At 50.4% G+C, this 27,451-nt stretch overlaps 1 protein-coding gene across 7 annotated transcripts in view; it reads left to right on the top strand.

Moving 5' to 3' along the window:
* The window catches only part of ATXN7L1 (ataxin 7 like 1), a 234,206-nt gene that overhangs the window by 63,067 nt on the left and 143,688 nt on the right, over positions 1-27,451 (top strand). For all 7 annotated transcript variants that reach the window (XM_087861173.1, XM_087861176.1, XM_087861177.1 and 4 more), the window contains exon 3: positions 18,382-18,486. In XM_087861173.1, the coding sequence (XP_087717299.1) occupies positions 18,382-18,486 (105 nt within the window). The remainder of the gene's footprint in view (positions 1-18,381; positions 18,487-27,451) is intronic.

The following is a 27,451-nucleotide window of genomic DNA, read 5'->3' as shown; positions in this document are numbered from 1 at the left end:
ACCCCTGCAGTGGCCTTCCCAGCTCCAGGCGTGCCCCAGCACGTTTACCAGTGCCGCCAGAACGAGCACCCACCACCGTTCTCCACGCTCCCCTCTCCTGCACGTGCACGCTGTAAAATCCTGCCTCCCGCCTCTCTGGCCCCGTCTCCTGCCCTTCCGCCTGCCATCCTTGCTGTCTGCTACTCTTGGCCTCTGCCGTTCCCTCACCTGGGGTTGGTGCTCTACCCTCGGCTGCAAGAAAACTCCCGCTCTTCTGCCAGGATCCAACTCCAGGCTCATCGTGGCCAAGCCTTCCCTGCCCTCTGCCACAGCACAGGCCCTCCCTCCTTTGTACCCCGTACACCCCTATTTATCGCGTGCCGGCGTGTGTTGCAGGCCTGTTTCCCTTGGTGGTCACTGGGTTCCTTGAGAGCAGGAATTATCTCATTCGTTCCGCTCTACCCCAGTGCCTGCATATAATCAGGACAGTGAAGAAGTATTGAATGAACGAACGAAGAAATGAATGAATGAGTGAGTGAATGAATGAATGACTATGGTAAGTGTGTGGTTGAGGGCGGTGAGTGAACTTCCCCTGCTGAATCACCTCAGATGCCTCGTTGGCACAGGTGCCGTCGGCGACCAGCCCACGGCCAGGATTTACCAAGCCCAGGGAGGCATGGGTGTACCCCTTCCTGCCCCCCAGCACCGGGGGCCCCTCCAGATCTCCTGCCCTGCCCACGGAACCCACCCTCCTGCAGCAGGCCCCTGGCTGCCTCAGCAGCCGCCCAGCCCAGGTTCATCGCTCCCCTCGGCAGCCCCCTTGGCCTCTCCTGCCTGTTCTGCTTAGTTCTGACATCGCTGTGTGTTGTCCTGTCGTCTGTCTGCACTGGTTACCCCGTTACCCAGTCCGGACCTTCTGCTGTCTGGCTGTTCATTGTCTGAAGCGTGCGTGTTGTCCTAGCTGTGCCCTCGCTGTGGGCGGGGGCTGCGGTTCATACTTCTGGACTTGCACAGGCCTTGGACGTTCGGCACCTGCAACTCTGTATTCGTAACTGACCCGGGATTCCCGTCGATTCCCCACTCCTTTCCTTTCCTCCGAACCTCCGTCCTCTTTGGAAAGGCAGAATGGCCTAGGACTTCAACGTCAGCAGACCGGGTTCCCATTTTGCCTCTGCCATTCCCAAGCTGGGAGACTGGGAGCCAGCAGCTTCCCACTCTGAGCTTCTACTTCCTCACCAGTGAAATGGAGATACCATCACCCCTGCAGGGCTATTGTAAGGATTAAATGAACCAGTCGATGTCAGGCACTTAGCACGGTGCCTAGCAAGGAGTAAATAGTCAATAAGTATCGGCCGCTGTGATTGATGTTGTTTGCAGTATTATTTTATCAATAAATCCTCCCCGTAAGAGTCTAGCATAGACCAGTCCCTGGCCGGCAGCTAACATGTGCGATGAGTGTTGGTAGAAACGTCAGACTAGCATGCAAATGGTTTCATAGGGCCGCCGCTGAAACTCTACCCCTTACTCATTAGTTGGAATGAGAGACAGATTTCCTCTGGGATGGGAGGAGAACGTGGGGGCAGGGAGACCTCCCGTCCTCTCGGTGAACGTAGCGGTCTGAATCTGATCTTGGTGCAGGGTGGGCCATGCTGGCTCTTTTCCCATACATGCTCACATCTGGGACAGCCAGACCCAGGAGACCCTCTTTAATCAGGCTTTGTCAGAGGTCATTAGCCAGGCCCTTCCCATGCATTCACATCAGGAGGTGAGGGTTTGCTTTTCCTGGATTAAGGTGGTCTCATCATGGCTGTCACTTGTCTCGAAGGGCTTTTCTTGACACACCAATGAGGGGAAGGCCAGCCTGCGGGACCTGACAGGGGATCCTGGGCCAAAGGGAGACCTGGGCCACACCTATCCAGCACTAGGGTATGGCTAGGGCTGAGAGCAGCCCTCTGCCTCTTCATCGTCCTCTTACCGATGCAGTCCTGTCCATGGGAGGTGGGAGAAGGGGGGCTGAAGCCTTAACGAAGGCATCGCTCATCCCTCACCAGCGGTGGCCCCCTACTGCCTTCTGTGGTTGGCTAGTGGCCACTCAATGGGGCCAGAGAGGGGACAGTATTCTAGCCCCATCTCTGTTTGCTAGAAAGGCAAATCGTGCATATGATTCTTACCCCCATGCTTTCCCTTCTCCGTCCCGGCTCATAACTGGGTGAAAGGATGTAAAATAGTAGACTTTTTATGGGAAGTTTTTATGGGGGAGCCTAGCCCAGTGCTGAGTTGAACAGCTACAGCAAAATCACCTGAGAAACTTTATTCCGAAACACAGATTCCTGGGACTCACTCCCAGAATTTCTAATTCACTTGGTCTGGCTAGGAGCCAGGGATCTGTACCTTAAATCTCCTAAGAGATTTTGCTGCTCAGCTAGGTACGGAACCACGAGCCTGCTCTCATGGCCTCATTTCACCGGCAGGGGCCGGGGTGCTCTAGGGACCGAGAGGGGTCTCACGTGTTGACAGGTTAGTGACAGAGGCCCAGAGTACCATAGTCTAGCCCTGTCTTCTCCCAACAGCCAGCCAAGGCCAGATGGCCGGGATCTGGGTGTCTGCGGTGAGGGCCAGCGGTGGGGCACTGACTCGGGGGCCCCCAGTTGTCCATAGTTCCAGGGAAGTGGAGGAAGGAGCCAGGGCAGAGAAGAGGAGCTCTTTGACCATTCCTTACAGAGGCCTGGGCTCCCACTCTCCGCCCTCCACAGCCACCCGTGACCGTGTAGGAAGCACCTCTACAACCCACCATTGCTGGCAGTGGAATCCTGGTAGGGGTCCACACTGAACTTGGCTGGACGGTGTCTCAGCTGCGTAGATTTGACACAGAGGTAGAAGTAGAAGTTTACCAATATAGCTGGCCCCAAGCCCCCAAGTACACTGAGTACATTTGTCTTCTGATCTGAGCATTAGACCCTTCTAGAAAGATGAGACTGTCCAGAGATACCCAGCCCTGCTCCCAGCAGTTCATACTGGGAAACCTCTAGAATGGCAGGCGCAGACCCCACAGAGACAGGCTAGGCATCGGGACCTCAAGCAGCATTTAAACCAGGAAAGCAGAAATCCACGCGCGCTGGGCAGCCCCACAAGGGGAGCGCTGTGCAGGGTGCATGGGGGAGCCTCCTGCCACAGGGACTTGAGGGCCCAGAGCTGCAGTCCTGCTGGGAAAGTGTCTTCCTCAAGTCACTCCCCACCAGGTTTCAGATGGCCGCGGTGCTGGCCTGCAGGGGTGGGGGGAGAGGCTGTGTGGCCTGGCTCTTGCTGGTAGTCTTCCAGGAAGGTGGAATCTTTCTTTTCTTTCTTTTATTTATTTATTTTTTCTGGTAAATGAGAGGCGATTTGACGGCACTATGAAAAAGCTTCCCCAGGCATGCAGACCTTAAGTAAATAAAAGCACAAAAATAGATTTTTCAAACCGTGTCCTTCCAGAGCATGGGAGGATTTGCTGGGAAATTGGATTGAATTCCCCCGGACTCACCTGACTGCTGCATGGAAGAACTCAAAGGAAAAGTGTGTTTCCCCCGGCCTATCGGCCAGATCAGTGCCAACTGCAGGGCTCGCGGCTCTTACCAGGTGACCTTTCGAAAGGCAGCTGGGGCTGTCTCAACAGCAGGCTGCGGACTAGGGCTAAAGCTTAGCTGGGCCACCCCTACACCGGAACCCTCCACTCCGTGGGATGAGAGGGAGAGTTATTGTAGGATCTCTGCCCTCCCTGGGTATTCTAGATTGGTTTCCTGCGGGTAGGAAGGCCTCTGGGCAGTCCTCAGGAGAACAGGGTTGTTTTTCTAGTGGTACTGAGGGATTGGCCCCAAAGCACCCACATCCGATTCTCTTGCACTTGGGTATGAAGACTGAATTTGCCTCATGGCCAGCCCAGGACTGGGGCTTGGGGTATGGCCGCAGGGTGTGAAGGAGGTTTTCTCCTGAGCCACAGCATGAAGACCTGAACACCAGAACACCGTTAGCATAAGAGCACCATCAAGCAGGTAGGCTTTCCGAAGCCAGGCTTGAAATGGTCCCAAACCATCCAAGGACCTAAATACAGTGCCCAGGACCACGTTCTGTAGAGTTTGGGTTCCAGCGGAGAATTTATGATGGATGAGAACCAGTGGAGTGCTGGTATACTGGTCCTCCAAACTTAGAGCCCTGATTGTATCATTTGCTGATTTTTGAGGTGTAAGTACTCCCACCATGGTGAATTTCGGAGAGCTGATGGGAAGCCGCTACATAGGGAGTTGGGAAAGTTAGTTCTCGCAAGTAGTTCGGGGAGGCTCCAGCACACCACTGACTGCCTCTGACTCACAGATCCCTAGCACTTACAGTGGAGATACCTAGGAGGGGCCCACAAATCTACATGCCACAGGGACTTACACTGGCACACCCCCCCACACCATGTACAGAGCACGCCTTCCCTTGGCTAACAGCGTCTTTGAACCAGTGAGAGGTTCCATATCACTGAACTAACACTGGTGTGTACCTCTGGGTGTCTCCGTATCAGTAGTTCCTATGATAACGACAGCATTTGGACAGCTTTAGAGGAGCTCACATCCCTTGAGGAACTTGTTAAAAGTCCATCCTCCGAGACTCCACCCCCAGAGAATCTTGTTCCACAGATCTGGGATAGGGTCCAGGCATCTGCGTCTGGCCACCAAATAGCAGGGAGTATTCACACCTTGGGAAACCTTCATCTACTGTTTCCTCTCCCTGTGGCTTCGACGACTTGAAGTTCAAGGTCTGGAGGCTTTGGGCATCATGATTTCATTCTCCACATTCCCTGTTTCCCTCCAGTGAAACAGGATTGTTTTCTTAAAGTCCCACCATGCAAAATCAGATTCCAAATCATAATACTAGCTGACATTGATTGAGAGCTTTTGCAAGCACCAGACTTCAAAGTGTGTGACTCCCATCTCATCCTCACAACTACCCTGTTATTATCCTTCCCATTTTGTGGATGAGGAAACTGAGAAATTTCCCAAGGGTTCAAATCCAGACAGTCTGACTCCAGAACGCGCGTTCTAAGCATGACACCGAGCTGCTTCTGCAAAACAGTGATCCTCTGAAGGTGTGTCGCTTTGACTCAGCGAGTTCAGGCTCTGGTTCTGTTCGGTTGCATGGGTATTGAATTGAGCGCTTGCTGGACACTGGCACTGGTGTGAGCTATCTCATTGAATCCGCCCGGCATCCTGATGGGGAAGGTATGACTGCTATTTCCCGGAAGAGGAAAGGTAAATCAGAGAGGTTCTGTGGCTTGCCCTGTGTTGCACAGCCAGCTAGAGGCCGAGCAGGACTTTGTTGCTCAGCCTGCACTCCCCCACAGCTGCCCCGGCTACGTCTCCGGGGGTGCTCTTTTAAGCATTTGAGTGGATTTCCTTGAGTGGCTGCCTTGATTTTGATTTTTGACTCGTAAATGTCTGAGTCCATGTGTAAAACGTTAGTGTACAAATGGGGAAGCTAGGCCTATCCACCACTATCTGTATCCACCGGGTACCGAGGGCCGAGTGAGCTGATAAATGCAGTAAATACAGAGGAAGGGCTGGTTCGTTGTATCTGTGGCAGGCTCCCTGGAGGAGGTCACACTCACGCTGGCCAGGAAGGACGTGCAGGACCTCAGCAAGTGTGGAGGGACGGGTAGAGGAAGGGCTGTAGGGGAGGAGGATGTGGTCAAAGCTGAACAAGGGACTCAGGGGCAGGGCTGGATCCCAGGGGCTCACAGACCCTGCCAAGAATCTCCCTTTTCTCCTCGGGCACATAACTAGCTTCATGCTTGATTTGTGATGGAAGACATTGTGATTTTTCTCCTCCAGCTGATCGATCTTATTTTCCATTAGTACCTTCAAACAGCTTTCTGTAATCCTCTCTGTGGTGGATTTTTTCTTTCTTGGTCTCTGCTCCGAAATCTGCCAGTCCTGAAGCACCGGCCCATCATGGTGGCAGCCAGGTGTGTGTGACTGGTTTGGGGGCCTTCGTGTGACGAGAGGCTCCTTTCTGTTCTCTTAGAGCAGAGACAGCGGGAGTGGCCCTGACTCCCCTGTAAGCACCCTGCCCCTGGGGGATGCCTTGGGATACCTGTCAGCAGCTTCCTGCAGTGTGGCTGTCCCAATGGCTTGAATGCTTTGGACACTGATTCCCAGGGACGTTAAACAGTTCTTGCTACGGCCCTCTGGCTGTGCCAAGTGGACGCTTCTCATGACGGAGCCAAATGGCACATTCTCCTCTGCACTTGGCAGCATCGTGTGGGTGATCACTGTGGTCTTGAAGGGCACATGTGGGGCTCCCCAGCCTTGACAAATGGCCCCCTGGGGAAAAAAAATGCCGCCTTCTCTTTGCCAGTTACAGCCAGAGCCATCTCTGTGTTGCACTCAGTTACTGACACATGCCACAGGATCCAGGGGTCTCTCTTATCCTTAGACCCTCTGAATGCGAACGAGCTCACCACTGCCAGGGGACTCATCAAGACCACCAGGCACTGGGGCCACCCGTCATTCCTGGCCACTTATCTCGCGGATTCCCAGCCTACAGCTCTTCTTCATCCCCAAATCTGCAGGCGTCTCGCTGACGTTACCCCTCGTAGCTGAGCAGGGGTTAGCATGTCTGAAATGACGGGGGCATTTTCTGGGGTGGGTGTGTTCTTGGCCCTGGGGTCTCCACTGCATGTTCTGGATGGCATCAGGAGCGGTCATTTGCTAGCTGAAGCCTGCCATGTTACAGTCTCATGAAGGCATCCTCTTGTGTCTTTAAAAATGCTGCGTTTCCAGCATTTGTGAGGCACCACTGGGGGCTTCTTCGTCGACTCCGCAGGTTTCAGCAGGTTCCAGCAACACGTCATCCAAGAAACCTCGCAAACCGCTGTGTGGGAACCGTAGAGCCCCTGTGTGGTAGATGCTGCCTGGCCCCTCCGGTCCATTTCTAAATTAAAATCTCTACACAGTGGTGGCAGGCCCAGTGAGACATCCTTCTTACATAACTGTCCTGATCTTAGCGGGGCTGTGAAAGCCCTCAGTATGGCATGGTTTGATTCCCACAGACGGGTAGCCCAGTCCCATCCCATTACTTTGCCTGGGGCTCTTGCTTTTATTTTCATCCAAGATGGAATGAAAGCCTCTTGGCACGTGAATCTCAAGAAGCAAGATGGCGGACATTTAAAGCCATCTCACCCTTGTCACCTAAAATTGTAGCATTTGTTATGGCAATAAAACAGGCTGAAACTGAGTTAAGTCCACCTCAAAACCACATTGCTCAAATAATATAATGCTTCCTAATATATATAGAGAAAGAGAGATGATAGAAGAAAGAAAGGAGGAAGGGAGGGAAGGAGGGAAGGAGAAAGAGAGAAATGAGAGACATAGAAGATAGATAAGGGAGGTAGCTAAGTAGGTGGTAGGATAGATATGATTGATACATCAGTACAGGTGATTGATAGATCTAGAGAGATGATTGATGAGAAAGATATGGGAGATGAGATAAAGATAGACCAACAGATAGATGGTCCTCACTAACTCCTCTTAAGAATAAGCCACTTGGACCTTGTGCTTCGTTTACCTTTTCTAGAGATTTCCTTCATAACATGAATGTGACGTCCTCCCCTTCTCCCATCCTTCCCTCCTTCTCGGCCATCCTTCTCCTGACACACTCCCTGTTGGACTTGTCATCATAACTGAAGAGCCAAAAGGAATTAAGGGACTGGTTAGCCCTTCCTCCAGACTCTGTCAGATCGCCACAAGAAGGCAGACTGTCCTGTATGAAAAGGCACCAAAGGAGATGTTTCCATTGATTTGCCCTTGACTCATTCAAGTAGTTCTTCATAGCAGTGCTCTGTTCAGTATGGCAATTATTTTTGACCGTCCCTGTCTTATAAGGAAAGGCATCATCACCTCCTCATCCCCAAACCCACTGCCCTCTTCTTTGAGATATAGCACCTACCTCCACCTCTCAACGATCTCTCTTGGGAGGGGGTAACAAGGAGGGAAGGCATCACAGACTGTGCCAGGAGACCCAACCTGGACGCAAGAGATGCCCCGGATGGAGGTGGAAGGAGTCACCCCAGAATGAACTGGAAACAGGCCTCACACATACCAGCTCTTAAATTTCCTACCCTGAAGGCAGCTCAGGGTAGGAAGAGCCTATTCCAAACAAAGAAGCAAAGCAAAGCCCACTGAAGAAGAATTGAGGAAAATTGCCCAGGGAGGTATACTGATTTTGTGAAAACAACTATTATCTCAACTGTAGTCCTCAAGTTGAAGGTAATGTGGGCATAAAGATTTAGGCAGACATTTAAACACTTAAATGACCCAGGTGGGAGGGGTACCTGGGAGGCTCAGTCAGTTAAGCTTCCAACTCTTGGTTTTGGCTCAGGTCGTGATCTCAGGGTCATGAGATCAAGCCCCGTGTTGGGCTCTGCGCTCAGGGGGGCGTCTCCTTGAGGATTCTCTCTCTGCCCCTCTCCCCCATAAATGAATGAATGAATGAATGAATGACCGACCCAGGTGGGAGAACCTGAGAGGGGAGGAAGTCTGGTGATGACTTGCAGCCATTCCAAAGCTTTCATAGGCCCTTCTGCTTACCTAAAGCTGGAGGAAGGGGCTAGAATTTCCCCCAATAGGTTGATGCTTCTCTCTCTAGTTGAGTCATAGTGACCTAGACAGTTATTACGTCGCAGGCCTTTGGCTGAATGTGCTACATCCGCTCTTGTCCTCTCCACAGAACTTCTCTCTTGCTGGGGCCAGGGCACTGGGGCCAACATGGTGAAGGGGCTTGGAGGCTAACCTGCCCATGTGGCTGATCTCTAAACACAAGCAGCCCTTGCTGTAAGCATAGGACATCTTATCAGGACTCGACAACCTGCCAGAGTGGTTACGTGTTCCTCATTCATCCTGAGGGCCAGAGGTGGGGATGTCAGGCCTGAAGCTACCAGCCGACCTGGCTGGAATGCTGGACAAGGATGCATGTGACTGGACAGGGAGGAGCCCGGGTGTCCCTGCAGCTGCTTGAAAGGGAGTCAGGGCTGGGTTTATATCCTGGGGAACATTTTTAGGGACAAATTGCTGCCATTGTTGCCTCAGCCATGCATAGGCAATGGGGTGCCCCTTGCAAAATGACTTTCTTAGCTACCAGGGTCATTGCTGACCTGGTAGATCCCCTGCCAGGTGTGCGTGGGGCTGAGCCTGGCTGTTGTGTTGGTCCAGTGTTGGACAGGAAAGGGCTGAAGCAGGAAGGACTGGGGGAAGTCTCCATCTTCCAGGCGTAGATCACTCACTGCCTTGATGTACAAGACACCTTATGGCCCCAGGATGAGGAAGTGGAGAATGAGACCAGGGAGAACATTCAGAAAACATCCCTAAGCCCACCCTGAATGCTGGCTCTGAGGGGCCATCACTGGGGCTGGAACGGGGAGCAGCCATGTTTGCCAGATGGGGAAGGACACAGCCTTTCATGAGTCTGGCATGGTGAGGGACAGGAATGAACCACCTCACTACAATGGCCCACCTGGTGCTTCTTAAATTCTTCTTAAATTCAGGCAGAACTTGTCTTCCAAGGAGCTCAAAGAACGAACAAATAGACATAGTTATTGCCTTCATAATCTTAGATAGCAGCATGGATATTAGGGCAATTTATTATCATTTACAACTTACCCCTTTGAGGGAAGAGAAAATTAAGGAGCATAGAAAGTAAATCAACTTCTTGGGACCTTCCACCTCATGAGCTAATTGGCATTTATGAAGCATCTACCACGGGCCAGACTGTTTGGCTGTAGAGCTAGAAAGGGTCCTCAGTCACAGTTCTTGTCCTCGAGAAGATCCCAGTCTGGTGAGAAAGGTAGAAGCCACGTGCACTGGTATAGCCTGGGAGCTGTGGGCACATGTGGAGGGCACACTGGGAGGGAGTTGACTCTGCCTGTCCTCTGGGGGAGGCAGAGAAGGCTTCCCAGGAGGGCAGGGGTGAGTTGGAGAGACAGGAAGAAGGCCATAGGTAATAGTATATTGTTCCTTATATCCTTACTGTGAGCCAGCCCCTTCACACATGTGTCCTGTAATTCCAGATGAGCAAATGGTTTAGAGGGGATTGTCATGCCAAATGGCAGAGTCAGGACTTGAACTCAAGGCGGCCTGACTCCAGGGCCCAGCTCTGCAGCCCTGCATTTTACGAGGACCGTGTCTCACAGGTTTTGTTCTAAACCCTGGAGTGCAGTCTCCTCCTGGGTCCAACTGCATCCCATCACCCTTCCTTGTGCGGCAGGTTGGGAGTTCTGCTGGGTCTGAGGGGAAGCCAGAGGAGAGTCTGCTGAGGGGAGCCGGCCGAGGCCCAACGTCCAGGGAGCAGCCCCCCTCGCCTCCACACAGCGTGACCGCGTGGGTGGTAAAGGCCCTTCTGAGCAGGGAGGGATTAGGCTGTCTCACGTGGCTGAGACCGTGGCCGTGGCTGTATTGGCCAGCAGGGGTTTGTGGGTTGGTTGGGTTGGGGATGGTTCACACAGCATCACGGGGAGCATCCACCTGCTACCAGGCCTCGCTCCCGGCTGCAGCCTTGCAGGGGGGTGCCTTCCGGCCCAGCCGCAGCACGAAGAGGCTGGGGGCCCCTTTAGTCCTGGTCTGTCAGAGAAGAAAGGCTGTGTGTCCGCCACCCGCCACCCGCGCACGCTCGCCCGCCCGCCCTCATTGATGCTGGGGAGCTCACCGTTGCTGCTTGCTTTCTAGTCCTCCTGTTGAGTTTCCGTTTCCAGATTTCATTGTTTTTGAAGCCCTCACAGTCAGGCGTTGGGTTTTCAGAGATCTGAAAGACGGAAAGTGACCGCTTTTTTTAAATTTTTTTTTTTTTTTTTTTTTTTTTTTGCATTTTCCTAGAGGGGAGTTCAGCATTCTGCCGGGGAAGTGGGAGGTATTGGGTCTGAGGTCATCGCTTTGAAGACCCCACGTTGTTTTGATCTCCGAATTTAAGGAGATTTTGGAGTTGAGGAACAAATAGAATCACACTGTCAGAGCAAAGGAGAGACATTTTTTATATCCCCTCAAGCTTTCCGCTTGACACAAGTGATTAAAGTGCAGCTGAAAACTCCACCGGCAGAGAGAAAAGACGAATTAATAAAAACTGTGTAATGAGCATATTAAGATTGATGGGGGACAGGAACGTGCTCCGGACCAGCCTCTCCCAGCGTGAGGAGTGCCCCTCCCGAGGTGGCCCGCGTCATTCCTGTAGGTGCCCTTCTGCGTGCGGATCAGAATCTGCTTGGAGGCAGTCATGTGTGTCTTTGAACTGCAGTGACTGTTCTTCCCAGTGATTTCCCTGTTTGAGTTTATGTAAGGGGGAGCCCCCAGATCACCACCACTGCCAGCCACCAGCTCATCTTTTTGAGAGTTTTCCAAGGAAGCCCGGCAGCACCCGGCTCCCCAGCTGTGGTCACAGGGCGGCCCTCCCTGAGGTCCTACTGAGCGCTGTGTGTCCAGCTGTCTCCCACGGGCAGAGGCGCACATTTCAGGCAGGGCTCACAATCACCTTCCTGGAAAGGGCGTGGTATGTTACAATTACATAAATACAACCTCAATTTTTTTTTTCATTACAGTAGTTTTTTGGAGTCCATTAAAAGAGAAGCATAATTTTTAAATTATAGGAAATTGTTGTTATAATAGAGTATTAGGGATGACTGCCTTGACATTTTTAGAATTCCTATAGCAACTGGGGTGGTTCCTCAACCCTGGACCAGGCTTTTGGGGAAACTGAAGGACATTTTCTGGGGCTTTTTTTTTTTTTTTTTTTAATGGAAACTGAAATTCAGCGTTGTCTGTTTTGCTGTCTTCCTTTTCGGGCTGTGGGGTTGTCTCTAGCAAGCACAGGTATCACCGATGGCTGATAAGCTGCTGCACTGCCTTCAAAGCAAGTCTGCTTCTTGCAGCTTCTCTGTTCAGCCTGCGCTGCGCTTGGCATTCCCACTCGCAGAGGGAAGGCATCAATCCTGACTCACGCCTTCTCAACTTTCTCATCTTCTGAGCTCTCACCCGGTTGTTGCTTCATAATGTCAGAGTCTTAGGCTCTGGAAGGTGTCCAGGGGCAAATTCAAAGGCGCCCAGCATCTAGCTTGATCCCGAATCCACAAAAACAGCTGTCGTCCCATCTTAGCGACACATCCTGTACAACAGTGGGTTGGAGCTGTCACCCTGCCTTTTTCTTAACTGCAGCCGTTTTCTGAACATGAGGACTGGATGCAACGGAAGTCCACACACACATGTGGGCTTTGCGCGTTGAAAGTGTTCCCCTCAAAAAGCTGTGTATCTGGAATAAAATGCTACTCCTATCCAGCCCATTTCTTTTCAGTATTGACTTAAGGAACAGTCAACCAACGACACCAGGCCATCAGAGTTACTGTTTTACTTTCATAGAAACCATTCTATTTTCCTAAACTGTGTCTGTCCTTCCATCACAGCTGAGCTCTGTCCCCTCCCTCCCTCCTGTGTTGTCTGGGGGTGGGGTGCGTTTAGAGAAGGGGAGGCCGTCGGGAAGCAGGCCGAGGATGCCAGTCTACACGCACAGCATGAATGCAGTTGACAGTCGTCTCTGTCACAAATGAGAATTGTAGCGGTAGCTAGGTAGGACAAGTACAGGAGTGCCCGCTTTAAATCCGGCACTGAGAAGAGCCTGCGATAAATTTATAAGCAGCCTTAGGTTAATACCATGCGCCAAATCTGTGAGTAACCTCCGTGAATAACCCTTAATAAGTAAGCATTAAGTTGACAGACATTGGAAAGAACTCCAATAACTTAATTCTCGACTCCCCGCTACCCCCACTCCACCCACCCCACCCCCTCTTGCCACCAGACTGTGGACACGTTGTAGCCTCTGTGTGCTCATTGGATACAGAAAGTGATCCACACATTTACCTGGCTCCGTTGTGCATGGGTTCTTGGGTTCATGATCAGTACCCCAACCATAACTTTATATTAATATAATGATTCCCCCCCCGCCAAGTTCACAGAACACTCTCTGCATCCCATTGTGGTAGATGATGATTATAACCTTCTCCATTTTTGTAATGAGGGAGGTTAATACAGGGAAGAGTGATGCCAGAATGGGTGCTCGTCCATGGTTTAAATGTTCCAATAGCCAGCTCTCCAAGAGAAGAAGCCCTAGTTTATGGTGGATACTGATTCACGTGGTATAAATATCCCCACCTTGGCTGATTTAAGCTACCAACATACCTCCCTGAATGCTGAGATAGGAAGAAACAATCAGCTCTTGTGAGCTGGTACGACGGGCTCCAGCATAAAATTGGCAGTAATGATTCTGTTCAGGGCTCCAAATTCCCCATGACCACTGGGACCAGCTCAGACCTCTATAAATCCCCAGTGAACTGTCAGGCTGAGCTCAGCCCCTGACTCGCTGGATTGCCTTGAGAAGTGTTTTTTCAAACTTTGAGCTGTGACCCATTAAAGAGTCCTGAAATTTTGAAATCTCAATGAGCATTTTTTAAATGAAGTAGAATATAATAAGACAAAAAGAAATGAGTAGAGCAGAATATATCAGAGTATAACGTGCATGTTCCAAGGAGAGATGATGGATGCATAGATGGATGGATGGATAGATATGTATATGTGTAGAGTGGGTTGGGGTCAAAAACCATAAAATACTGACCTAGAAGCAAGTGTACTCGTATCTGCAAATGGAACTAATGAAGTTTGCTCCCTCCCTGCCTGTTACCAGGCCAGGGGCATGACTAAGGTCACCTGTGTGATAGTGCCCTGGTGGTGCTAGCACCCTATCTGACCTGCAGTTCGTCTATGTGCGGGGGCAAAATGAGGCAAAACGGAGAGGTTTGGCTTTCTCTGGGAGATGGTTGAACACTGTGTTTGAAACTGGGCAAAGTCTCATCATTTTTGTGCACGTGCTTTCCTGGAATCCAGCCGCAGCCAAAGAGAGAGCCCTCCCAAAGGCTTTCAGCCCTCATCAGTCCACACACGTGTGCAAACTCTGCAGGTGGGAGGGACCCCCGGGCTTCCCTGGAGGTCTGCTGTGAGTGGTCGTGAGGGAGACACAAAGGATATGTTGCCTGGAGCAAGGACTCTCTCAGTGGAGAAAGAGCTAGTTAGTTCTGAAAGGTAGGAAAGATGAGCTTGGTTAAGGCTTTCTCCACACGTTCTCCTGGATCCCTGGTGGAAGAAAACACAAGCTTTTATGAGCCATCACAGCAACCCCGTGAACTGTAAGCCCCATTTCATTGATGAGGAAACTGACACTCAGAGAGGTTGGGCACTTTCCCTGAGGTTGCACAGCAATGAGCACTGTGCAAAAACTCCCTCCTTCTGACCTGTGCTCATGCCTGTGCTTATGCCAGGAACTCCCTCCAAGTCTTCGGAAAGCCTGTTAGTCACCCAGTAGACCCTTCCAAACTGGTTTCTTCATCTGTGAAATGGGATTTTGCTCTATTAAGGAAGGAAGCAGCCTTTTGCTAGGAGGGAGCATCGTCCGTAGAGTCATAGAGGCCTGGCATCTCAGCCCGATTTACAAATCACTGCCCCAGGATCTCAAGCAGATTACCTTTGTTTCTTTGCCTGGAAAGTGGAGATGATGGCCACTTTCTAGGTCATTATGAGGATTAACGAAGGTAATGTTTTTACATCACAAAGTCTAGAAGGATCCATATTAACCTGTCAAGGGTGGCTTCCCCCAGGTGGTCTCCTTGCAGGTGGTTTCATTTTTCCCTGTTTTCTCATCTTTCTTCAGTGGTGCTCTGGTAAGTGCTTGGAAACCGGCTCTCCAAAAGACCAGACCTGATTTGTAGTCTGTGCCCCTTTCCGTGGTGTAAGTATCCCACAAAGGCTGATGTCAAGCTACCACCGAATGCCACTGAACAAACTGGGGAGAGACAGGCTGGGACAAGCCCACTGCAGCACACCACTGTTGTTCTTTTGCACTGAATGTGTTGTCTGGGCAGTAAGCTGAGAGAGAGAGGAAATTAATGAATAGAGTACCCAGCATTGTGCCGGGCATAATAGTTTTCAGTGCTGCCTGACTTTCCTCCATCCCCAGGCAAACAGCACACCGACTGTGATGGCCAGGCTGTGCGAGGTGGTGGTCTTCTGAGAGGCTGAGTGCCCTTATCTTGCTCCCCATCTGCCGGGCTCTCAGAACCTGGGCAGCCTATAGAGGAGACTCAAAGGTCGGCCAACTGAGGAATAATCAGGCAGGCAAGAAGGTCCTTTCACTTTCCATGGGAGACACGCTTTTAGCCAACGTGGGCAAGGTTGAAACTGTCCTAGAGGAAACCGAGAAGGGTCTCGGAGCAAAGAGCCTGAAGGGGAGCGCACACATAGACGCACGCACGCACGCAGGCACTCACCCCTGCGGCCAGCCTAAGGCCAGTCTGACTCATGACCAGAGAGGAGGGTGTGTACCTTGGGGGGGGGGGGCTCTGCAGATTTCTGAAGGATTACAGAAGAAGTGGGAGTCCTGAGAGCCTTCCGACAGGTCAGCAGGTGTGCACAGCAGAGGGGCAGAGGCACGCTCGCTCCCCACACCCTGCGGACTCCGCACAGCTGCCCGCAGACAGTAAGCACTCCAGCCATTTTTATTAACGCTTGTGTTTTTAATTCATAAATTTCTTCTGTTCCCGTATAGCTTGATCTATTGCAGAAAGGATGTAAGGCCCCTCGCTAAATGCTTGTCGAATCAATAAGTAAGTCTTAGCCCTCGCCAGCTCCTGGTTTCACATGTTCCCGGACATAAAATGTGACTAAATCTAAATGAGATGCAAAATGTTAATGAAGGCTGCCGGTGACTTTGTTTTTAATTTCTTCTGGCTCTTTTGCATTTTTCAAATGTATCTTCAAAGAACATGGATCACTTTTGTTATTTAAAAAAAAAAAAAGACCACGTATTATAAAAATAAATAACCCGTAATAAAGAACAGGATCGAATGGTATCAGCCGTTAAGGATACCAACCGATGTCCTCTCCACGCTGTGGTGCTCAAACCAGGGGTCCCGGACATGTTGGGTGGCCCAGCGTGGACCTCCTCATGCTTCAGGACACTTGTCACAGCTGGGTTCTGTCTCGGCCTCTCTTTCCTCAGGCCTCCCGCCCACCAGGTACTGACTAATAACGTTCCCCTGCGGTAACAAGTCTTAGTCAGAAGTGGAAACAGAGGCGAGTCCTAGAGAGGGGAAATAACAGGCCGCGCCCAGGGCCACCAACAAGTGAGAAGTTCACAGGGCCTGCGTCCCCAGCCCCACCCCGGCCCCTTGGCATGTGGGCCCTCAGGCACCTGCAGCTCGAGGAGGACCTGCTGCCACCTTGTAGCCACACGTCCCCTCCGGGGCAGCGCGGGACCCAGCCCCTCATCCGGTGACAAACGTGTCCGCTCCACGTCTGTCTGAGCGGTGGGGCTGTTCTGAGGACGCAGCGCTGACGGTGCCCTGTGAAAGCGTGTGCCGGCTGATAAACGAGCCGTCCCCACGTCATGAGGGACTCGGCTCTTCCCTGCGACCTGGCTCTGCAGTTTCGGGAGCCTTCGCACGTTTGTTAGTTTTTTTGTGAAAGACGAAGGTTGAGTCTAGAAAATGAGGGCCTGAGGGATGGGGAGAGAAAGTTCAAGAAGTTTGCGACAGAAAGCATGCTCGTGTGTACACTGTCTTTTAACTCCTCTGTCAACCATGTGGGTGCTTCCCAGCCTCCCGCTCTTCGAGGCTCGGGAGTGACTCTAGAGCCGGTGGGCTGAGAGGAGGCAAGGCCAGGTGCCCCCGGGGCTCCGTGTGCACCAGTGGTACACAGGGAGCTGTGACCATGTGTCCTCGGAACCTAACTAATTTTCTTTCTTTTTTGACTTTTATTCACATACTGTACAAATTCCCCCATGTAAAGTGTATAAGCCAGTGGTTTGTAGTATATTCACAAGATTGTACAACCATCACCACCATCCGTCTTAGAACATTTTTGTCACACCCAAAAGAAACCCTGAGCCCCTTAGCAGCAACCCCCCCAAACCCCTGCAGGCCCCCGAGCCCAAGCCAGGCACAAATCTAGTTTTGTCTCTCTAAATTTGCCTGATCTGGACACACGGAGTCCTACAGCATGTGGCCTCTTGTGTCTGTCTGCTTTCACTTTACGTCATGTCTTCAAGCTTCACCCGTGTTGTAGCCGGCGTCGGCCCCTTGTTCCTTTTCATGGCTGAATAGTATTCCATTATCTGCTGAGAACGCGTTTTGTTGATCTTCACTGGTTGATGGACATCTGGGCTGTTCCCACTTTTTGGCTGTTGTGAATAATGCTGCCACAAACATGCATGGACAAGTCTTTGTGTGGACTTGCATTCGTGTCCCTTAGGCCACACAACTGATTTTTTTAACAGTGTATAGCTGATCGTGTCTCTCCTTTGCTTGAAAACCTTCAGTAGTTTCTCTTGTTTTTAAAATCAGGTTCAAAATCCTTACTTGGTCCACAAGGCGGACAGCTTCTGGGCTCTCCCCTTCTTCTCCTGTTCCAGCCAAGAGGTTCCACTGACACACAGCCCTTCCTACCTTGGAAGCCCCGGAACTTGCCTCCCCGCCTCCCCCCAGCCCTTTGTTGAACCCCCACGCCTCCCAAGGTCTCAGCCAAAATACCTCCTGCTCAGGGAAGCCTCTTCAGTGCCTCTGACCAGGTTGGGTCCACATGCTCTCATAGGATTCCCCCATCCCTCTCCTTAGCACATATCCCAGTGAGAACCACATGATGGCTTGTGTGGTGAGCTGTTTCGTATTTCTCTCGTCTGCCGCTGTACCCTCAGGAGAGTGGGGCCCTCGTTGGCATCAGCCATGCCCGGCACTAGCACGGTGCCTGGCACTTAGGCGCTCAGTAAATATCGGGCAGATGAGTAACAGGTAATGAGGGCAGCAAACAAATCGCTTGTTTGGTGGCTTCCTTTTGCCATGGGGTCTCCCTCAAGTGGTGGGGAAACAGAGGCAGTGGCTCTCTCAGGCCTCCTGCCCCCCAACCCACCTGAGAGACCTCTGCTTAAGTTGGAATGGGTTTGGGGGAACCCCCCCCCCCGTCCTCGAATAACTAGAGCCCCATTGGGTGCCAGCTAACACGTGGGCTCTCTCTCAGGACAAGGTAGCTCCCCGCAGCATAGGACGTGGGGCAGCTCCCCACGCTGTCCACACTGGGGGTTACAGTGGCCCACCTGCAGGGGTGATGTGAAGAGGGGGGGTCCGTGAGTCTGCAGCTTCTGTGATAGCCGGGAGCCGCATTAGGACAAACCTTGTTCCGTTTAGTAAAGATCATTGCTTTTCTGTGCGTTTCGTTTGAAAAACTGTCCTTGAGGAAATTGCGAGAGGAAACTGTAGACCTTCTGAGACTTAATTGCTTTTTTCAAAACACCGTGTTTTCATTTCCCCCACAGATATGCACTTATTTGGCCATTATCCCGCACATGACGACTTCTATCTCGTAGTGTGCAGTGCCTGCAATCAGGCCGTCAAGCCACAGGTTTTCCAGGCGCACTGCGGTAAGTGGACCCCCGCACCCCGCCGCACGTTCGCAGCCACCACTCCCACCACAGTCGCCTCCCCTTCAGCTCCCAGGCGGGTCAGCCCCGTGTGCGGGGCCACTCGCCCAAGGCGGTGGGTAAATTCTTCCTGCGGCTCTGCCTCTGCTCACAGGGGAACTATTTGCGGAGCTGTAGTCCTCGGAAATGCTCAGCCCTGTCAGAACAAATGAGAGAAAACCTGCTACTTGTTTAGGGAAACGGGACCAGACTGAAGCCATCCGCCCAACCTTCGGGGGGCCTCCCAAGGTGACCATAGGAAAGGCAGAGCGGTGGCTTGAGGAGCTGCTCCTGAAAGAGGGGGCCAGACTGAGTCCTCCAGGGGTTACCCCAGGAGGGGCTGGGACTGAGGGGTTCTTGGGCTGCCGCCCCAAGGAAATGCCTGGTACTTGCAGCCTCAGGTTCACTTTCTCTCTCTCCAAGAATGCTCTCTGTGTTTGGGAACTTGCTTTCCCTCTGTATCTCTACATCCTTGGTGTAATAAATTCCCTTCAGTAGTACAACAGCAAACCCTAGACCCCCCTTTAGAGCAGGTGCCATGGACATACAACAGATAAAGTCCACATGACCGCTACTCGGGAACGCACAAACAGCTACTGACCTTGGACAGGCAGTTGCTTAACCTCGCAGGATGGACGTTTCCTTATCTTTAAACGGGGAGTTGGACCAGATGATTTCCAAAGCTGTGAACTCCCCAAGAGGCTTTCTCGATCTTTTTGCTTAAGCCCCACTCCCTTTTTGATGAACGTCATGTCTCACTGCCCCCTTTTACTGTTACAGCTCAAAGCACGTTAAGTATCGTGCCAAAAAAAATCAAAGCAATAATAATATTGGGTATGCTTTTGTAAATTACACATTTCCCCTTTCTCACACTCAGCATTTCTGACTTTCCCCCACACCCTTCAGTTGTCAGTGTTCTGTAATAAATCGGTTTAAAGTAAAGTGAGCTGCTTATCCAAGCTCCTCCTCAGTAAATGTATTTGGGCCTTAAGAATAGTTCTTATGTAGTCTAATATCATCTATGAATATGTATGTATATGATATATCCATATCTAAATATGTATATAATCTTTATCAGTGTGTGCATTTATATATATATATATATATATAGTGGGAATATCTTGTGTTTTTAATATGTAGAAAGAGAATCTAGGATTTAGGGGCACTTTCTAGAACTTTCTTACCTACACAAGGTAGAGAGAGGGCCCAAGATAAAGTACCATACAGAGAGCTCTGCGTAGATGCCGAGTCTCCCGCCGTCCCTGCAGCCGGCTCCTTGAGCTAGGTTTCTTTTTTTTTTTTTTTTTAAAGATTTTATTTATTTATTCGACAGAGATAGAGACAGCCAGCGAGAGAGGGAACACAAGCAGGGGGAGTGGGAGGAAGAAGCAGGCTCATAGCGGAAGAGCCTGATGTGGGGCTCGATCCCATAACGCCAGGATCACGCCCTGAGCTGAAGGCAGGCGCTTAACTGCTGTGCCACCCAGGCGCCCCATTGAGCTAGGTTTCTCCTCCTCTTCCATGAGGAGTGATCTCCATAGGTGCTTCTAGCTCTAACATTTTCGCTTCTGGCAGACTGAGCATGAAAGGAGCAAGTTATGTGCTCGTCACGAGCTGACCTTGCTCACTGCTCTGTAGCAAATGACCCTCTCTTCCTCCAAGAGGAGAGAAAGGGTCAGACCTTTCCAAAGGGAAACTGTCAGAGACCCAGAGGTGGTGCTACCAGCTGAGGTGACAGGTGGGCGAATGGAAAGCAGAGCAGTGGCGGGAAGATCCCACACAGCTGGTTTGTTCAGTGAGTGACCATGGCATCCATGTGGCCAATTGCTTCTGTCTGTCTCGTGAAGATGCGGAGGCTAGGGCACCCCAAATGTGATAGACGTTCATTCATTCGCAGGGACTGCTGCTGTTCTGGGCACTGGGATACAGCTGCGAGTGGGACAGACGAAAATCCCATAAGCCATCAAAACCTTCCCTGGGAACTTAATTCACTGGCAGAGGCTTTGATGGAAGGAACCAGAAAGGGACCTGGGACCCCACTGTGCCCTACAGAGTTCTGCCCAAGGTGAGGCCTCATCTAGCCAGTGAAAGAGGTCTCGAGGTCTTGGCTCTGCTGACACACCTGCCTCCCTCTGTTCTAGGCCTTTTGGTTCAAGAGCCAAGTCGAGCTTAGGGAGACAGCCCAGGGTTTTGTGGCCACCTCCTCTGAGCAGTGGCAGTAAATTAGTTTGGGGGTTTGGGGTGATTGGCCTCATCACTCGAAGCCCAGCCTCCTTTGAGCTTCTCGCCGAGCCAGCTGACAAGTAGCAGTGGAAACACAACCACAGCTCAGCAGACAGAGCGCACAACCTCCCTTGTCTTTCAGGCGTGTGTCCTGCTGATTCACAGCCCGTATTTATCAAGACCAGGAGAATGCAAGGCAGAGCTCAGAACCACAGCAATTCTTCGGGGGCAGGGAGGATTTCTTAGTTTCCCTGAGAATTCTTTCAATGGTTTAATGATATTTCTTTTCTTGCTGTTTTATCTCCAGTGACTAGCCTTGCTATTTCCAACAAGTGAGTAAGAATGACACTGCTAAATGCCAGGGACAGTGCTGTGCGCTTTCCCTATCTTTGAGTGTAGAATCCTCTCAACAGCCCTATGAAGTAGGGACCACTGTGGTCCCTGTTTTGAACGTGAGGAAGCTAAGGCTCGGGAGAGCTTGCCTGAGGTCTCAAAGCCGTGCAGGCGCAGAGCCTGATTTTGAATGCAGGCTGCGTCACTCCAGAATGAGGGACGTACGTAGTCTGCTTGCTTGTCCCTCACTGCCCCTCTGCATGGATCCCGTGCCCTCCCTGCCTTGCCCAGACTCCAGGACCTGCCCCCGTTCACTGGCCAGGGAGCACCTGCGAGTCCAGGTCTTTAATCCCTATTTTGTTATCAGAGCTTTTTTTCAAAAGGAATCTCAGGATGAAACTTGATCTATAAATATATATGCAAAGCAGAGCCCCTGGAGTTGAACTTTGTATAGGAACTCGAACCCCACCTACCTGGCCTCGCCTGACTCCCAACCTGCCAGGGGTCCATAGAACAGTATTTGAAGTCTGTTGTAATGGAGAGGACGTGGGCTGGGAGCCAGACAAAGCAGTTCACGTGAACTGTGTGACCTTGGGCAGGTCACCTCTGTCTCTCCACCTTGTCTGCCTCATGGAGTTGTTGGTGTGGAGTCACTGGTAGGAAGCACCGTCTTGCAAATACACCCAGAGTGTGGGTTCCTTTCCTCCCCCTTCCTGTATGTCATCATGTCTCACTGCCCCCAGCTGGACCTGAGTCGGCCCTCCTAACAGCCATCGAATTCCGTTCTCCTGTGCCACGACACCTTCTGCTGTGCACTTCAGTTTTCTGTGGACTGTCTTGGCCCCTCTACCAGCCTCTTGGGTCTCTTCAGGACCAGGGATGTGCCTTGTTGGCTCTGTATTCCCAGCACCCAGAAATGAGTCCATCACCACCGGCCCTGGCCCCAGGAAGCAGAGCTGGGGTGCAGGGGGACGGACATACCTAGGGACCGGTATGCCTGGGGCCAGATCCCAGCTCAGCCGTGCCCAGCCCTGAGACCCTGAACTGGTCACTTTTTAAAAGACAGGGGACTGGATAATGTGTTCTCTTAGCAACATACTCATTTGCAGCATGTGTGATTCAGCTCCTGGATTTTATAGATACTGGCGTAGGGGGGGGGGGGGTGGCAACATCCAAGATCTCGGTGTCCTGGTTGTTTAGGTTAAATTGAAAAAAGCGCACGTCGTGTGTGTGTGTGTGTGTGTGTGTGTGTGTGTGTCTATGTGTGTGTCTGTGTGTATGTGAGTATTTAGGCAGTTGGTTCTGGGGACTTTGAAGGTTGATGGTAATGTGAAAAATTGAAAGCCGTAGTGGAAAAATCATGAATTTTGGAGTCAAACAGACCCGGCTTAGAATCTTGACTAACATTTACTATCTGTGTAACGTTGGGCTAATCGCATGACCTTTCTGAGCCTCACTTTCCTCTAAAATGAAGGTGATAGTTCTTGCCTCGCAGTTACTGTGAGGAACGGAGATAAAGTAGAGTTTCCTGGCACGTGGTAAGGGAATAAAGAAAGGGTAGCTATTATTGTCAATAAAGTGTGGCTCTTTCTTATTAAGTTGAATGTTTCTTATGAAAAATGGGAAAACCGATTCAGTCAAATGCTTCCTGTCTTCGTTTCCTGCCCAGGCTCAGGGGGTGTGCGCGCTGAGGTCAGCCTGTAGACGTTGGCCTGTGATTCATCTTCAGCCTTGCATACTCTTGGAGGCAAGATTTGTCAGCCTCGAGGATCTGGCTTTATAGGTATGGTTTACATTCACATGAGGCCCCAGTGTCAGCTTCTCTGGAAATGCCGTGAGGCTCCAGGTCCCTCTCTGCGGTCCCTGCCAGGTCCATCCTGCTTTGGCCGCCTTGCCATACAGGGTCACATGAGTCCCCACTCCCAGGACTCTCTGCATTCCTGTTTGCTCCTGACTTTGTGCCCCACACTGATGTCCCAAACATAAAAAGCAGGTGGGCCCAGAGGTGAGACCCTGTGCTTGGTATGGAGGGAGGCTCTCTGGGAGCCACCTTCTGGGCCACCCCACCTGTGTTGGTCCTCTGAGGTCTGTTTCCTGAGTCTGTGCAAGCATCCTTTTGATGCCTTTTAAACCTCCACCTTTCCTAATTCTAGTTCTAGATTTTAATTCTAGTTCTACCTTGTTATTAAAGCCCCTTAGGTGAGCTGATGAGGTGATTTAGGGGTGGTCACAGAAAGGGGGAAACAGAAGCCTTGCCTTGGAGGCTGCCCAGCCCTAGTTGTAGCTTGATACGCTGCCATGATGTGATTGGCTTATGGCTGGGAGTAGCCTCTCTGGGGTCAGTCTGCTTGGAATCAAGTTCCAGCTCTGCCATTTGTTAATTATGTGACTTGGGCAGGTTACTTGGCCTCTCTGTGCTTTAGTGTTCTTATTCGTAAAATGGGTAGAGTGGTTTACCTCATAAGGTGGTTGTAATGATTAAAAGAACTTAGGGCGCCTGGGTGGCTCAGTCAGTGAAGCGTCCAACTTGATCTCAGCTCAGGTCTTGATCTCAGGGTCATGAGTTCAAGTCTTATATTGGGCATGGAGACTACTTAAGAAGAAGAAGAACTTGCATTTGGAAAGTACTTCATACAATAGTGAAACAAAGTTTGCTTTAACAAGAAAAAAGGCTATCAAAAACCAAGTGATAAGCTACAGAGATTTGTAATGAAATCTTGTCCAGGGGCGCCTGGGTGGCTCAGTTGGTTAAGCGTCTGCCTTCAGCTCAGGTCATGATCCCAGGGTCCTGGGATCGAGCCCTGTATCAGGCTCCCTGCTTAGTGGGGAGTCTGCTTCTCCCTCTCCCTCTGCCCCTCCCCCTGCTTATGCACATCTCTCTCTCAAATAAATATATAAATAAAATCTTTAAAAAAAAAAAAAAGGAAAGAAAGAAATCTTATCCAAAGGGTTTTCGCTTGGGATTAAAGCAGAGCAGGAGGGTGACATGTGTGACTCTTCCTCTTATGTCAGTGCTGTTGTGGGTCCCACCCTCATCCCAGAGAGACTGCTGTTGCCATTTTTCCAAAAGGAATCCTCTGTGTGATACATGCATGCGGGTAGGTGTGTGTGTGTGTGTGTAGGGGTCTTATCTGTGTGCCCAGGCATGTGTATAAGCTCAAAACAAGGAGATGCAAGGTGCCTACAATGGAAAAAAAATATCGGTATTACTTTTGGTAGGTGCGTGCTTTAACAGTCTGGAGTACTGTAATCCAGGAGAAGACTATAATAGATTTAAGCTGTGTCTTTGTAACGGGGCTGAACATTTATGAAGTTGTAGTTGTAGGATTTGTCCAAATGAAAGCAGTATGATGTTTTTTTCTTTCCTTATCTCCTAATATACTTGCATAATGAACTACTGTGAAGCAGGGTTTCTCACCAGCAACACTGTTCCCTTCAGGGGCTGGATAATTGTTTGTGATGGAGGCACCCTGTGCAGTGTGGGGCCTCTATCCACTCGATGCCAGTAGCAGCCCCCACCCTCAGTCATGACAACCAAAACTGTCTCCAGCCATTGTCAGCGTCCCCTAAGGGACAAAATCTCCCCCCGTTGAAAACGACTCCCGTAAAATAGAACACCCCCCATGTGTCAAAGCATATTCTGTGCTTTTCTATATTTAAATTTTCCTCCACGTGAAAGTGAATGTGCGTGCACATACACACGAAGCCCAGAAATAACCGCCGTGGAATCACACACACACACACACACACACACACACACACACACACACACGGCAGCATGTAGAAAGTTTACTATTTCAGCTTCCACAGAGCCGGTCACCGGGCTATTTCCCCATCACATTTGTATGCAAAGCATAAAACAAGCTATCTTCTAGAAACCCATAAGCTGCAGTTTCCCACCTCAAAACCAGAAAAGGGGAGAAAAGGCAAAAGCAATAGCATGTCCATATACACAGATTCTTCAGAAATGTTCAGCCACAGTTGGTGCTTGCCCTCCACGCCGAGAACCCTGCAGCCCCACACCCCATCCATCAGACAGAGATAATCCTTGGATGTCACTGCTACTTAAAAGAAAAAAAAAATGTATTAGAACCGAAGAACCTAGATGTCATTCAGTAGACAAGAGAGGATTAATTTTTCCCCTCTTTCTCAGAGAGGACTTTTTATTCCCTTTCCTGATTATATTTTTGAATGCCCTTCAAGTAGCTGTTTTGCATGTTGATAGTGATGCAGTCGAATTTAATGAACTGTGAGCTAAAGCAGAGAGGCTGAGCGGGAAAATAAATGAGTGACAGCAACTCACCTTCGTTCCTTCCACGCACGTCCAGATGCCAATGTCGGTTGGGTACCGGCAGTGACACAGCCCAGCAGCCCTGCACACGGGAGCCTCATTAAGGAGGTTCCAGGCTTTCCTGCCATTGTTCTTTTTATTTTATCTGTCTCCGGGTGACCTCTGGTTGAGGAGGAAACACACCATTTGTGCTTCTGAGCCCTAGAGAAAGTCCCTCTGAAAGTCGGTGTCCCCTGGGCTTCTGGGGAATCATCACCGCCTAATTATCCTACAGGACTTCCTGTCTGAACGTGTTGACGGGCACCACCGCGGAGCACTTGGGTCTAGTGTCAGTGCAGTTGGATTTGTTTGTTGAGATTACATTTCTGTTGTTGCTTCTGTTCGTCATCTTTTACGAGAGTGGATTACTTACCCTGGAGAAGTATAAAATAATTAAAGGAAATTGTTCTCATCAAACATATTCTTTGTCGAGTCTGACAGCATTAATTAATAAGGCTTGGCAAGAGCATGTGAATATGTGCAAACTTTATATTGTTAGTAGGATTCTTTTTTACCTTTAATTTGATGAATGTATCCCCAGTCCAGAGTGAACTCCTAGATTGATACGTCTTTTGGGCTTCTTATGATCAGAAACAGTATCAGCCATTGTTTCTTCTGATGTCTTCTTCCCATCAAATCTGGTCCAGTGTGACTCATACGATAGGTCCTCAGGAAATTCCTGTAAATCCTCCAGAGATCGCTATGGAAAGAAATGGCAGACGGACCGATTACCAAACGGTTATACCTTACGTCAAGCATGACATCTGAGAGAATCTACAACAAAGTAGGACTGCGTTTTGCTCCACTTCGGATGTTTATATTTTTGAACTTGCAGCTGCTCAAATTACAGTTAATGCTGGATCTGGAACAGAGCAGGTTGACCTGGTCCCAAACCCGGACTTTTCTTTTTACTCTGCTAATGGAAAACAGAAATACCAATAACAACAATGATGATAAAGCTAATGCACGTGGTGGGCACTTACACGTACTAAGCTTTCTGTGTGTTCGTGAATCCTGTCGCCACCGTGGTCATATTGGCCGTGTCACATAGCAAAGGCAAGGGAAATTCAGAGGATTTAAGAAATTTGCTCAAGATCGGGCCGATGTAAGTGGCAGAACCAGGGTTCCAACCTCTGTCTGACTCAAGTCACTTTAACCACTGTCCAGGTTGAATGTTTTGGGTCTGGAACTCCCTGCAACACTGTAACTAGGCTTGGATACAGAAAGGTCATTGTGGTCCCCTGTGGGATCTGCACAGGGACTCACAGGCAGCTGAGTTCCCTGTCTCTTTCTCTCCCACACTGCTGACCTGGTCTGCTTACTGGCAGAGGTGAGGAACTTGGGCACAGTCTTGAGGAAAGGAAGAAGGGAGGAATAAATCAGCTCTGGTAAGTGTGTTTGGAGCCTCCACAGCATTTGAACAGACCTTTAAATATCGACAGGTAAAAAGAAGGGAGCTTGTAAGAGGTGGTGGAGTGATACCATCGTCAGTACCTGCTGCCTACAGATTCCCCTTTATCGCCAACAAATGAGCAGATCCCCGAGACCCACAAACAGGAGGTACTTTCCTCTACACCCCTCGAAATTCCCTTTCTGCGTGTTTCTGGGAATTAAGTAGAAATGCTAACAAATAAACAGCAGATGTAATGGTTCAGCTCAAATTTAAAGCCAAATTAATAGGATCTTCATAACCTTAGGATTGCTGAATTCATCTTTAATTGAAAAAAAATCTGGGGCACCTGGGTGGCTCAGTCGGTTAGGCGTCCTGCCTTCGGATCAGGTCATGATCTCAGGGTCCTGGAATCGAGCCCCACATCGGGCTCCCTGCTCAGTGGGGAGCCTGCTTCTCCCTCTCCCTCTGTGTACTTCTTCCTGCTTGTGCGCACTCGCTCACTCTCTGTCAAATAAATAGTCTTTAAAAAAAGAAAAAAAACTACTTATAATCTCATCAAAGCCCATTTCTTGAAGGCTGAATCTTTTGGGTCACCTTCAGAGTCACGTGGCTTTGATTCATTCATTTATTTGAAAAATACTGAGCAC

Source organism: Ursus americanus, chromosome 3 (genome assembly GCF_024610735.1).
Source record: "Ursus americanus isolate L20-20 chromosome 3, mUrsAme1.1.p, whole genome shotgun sequence".
Lineage (NCBI taxonomy): Eukaryota > Metazoa > Chordata > Mammalia > Carnivora > Ursidae > Ursus > Ursus americanus.
The sequence above is the reverse complement of the archived record's forward strand: the minus strand, read 5'-3'. Positions and strand labels throughout refer to the sequence as shown.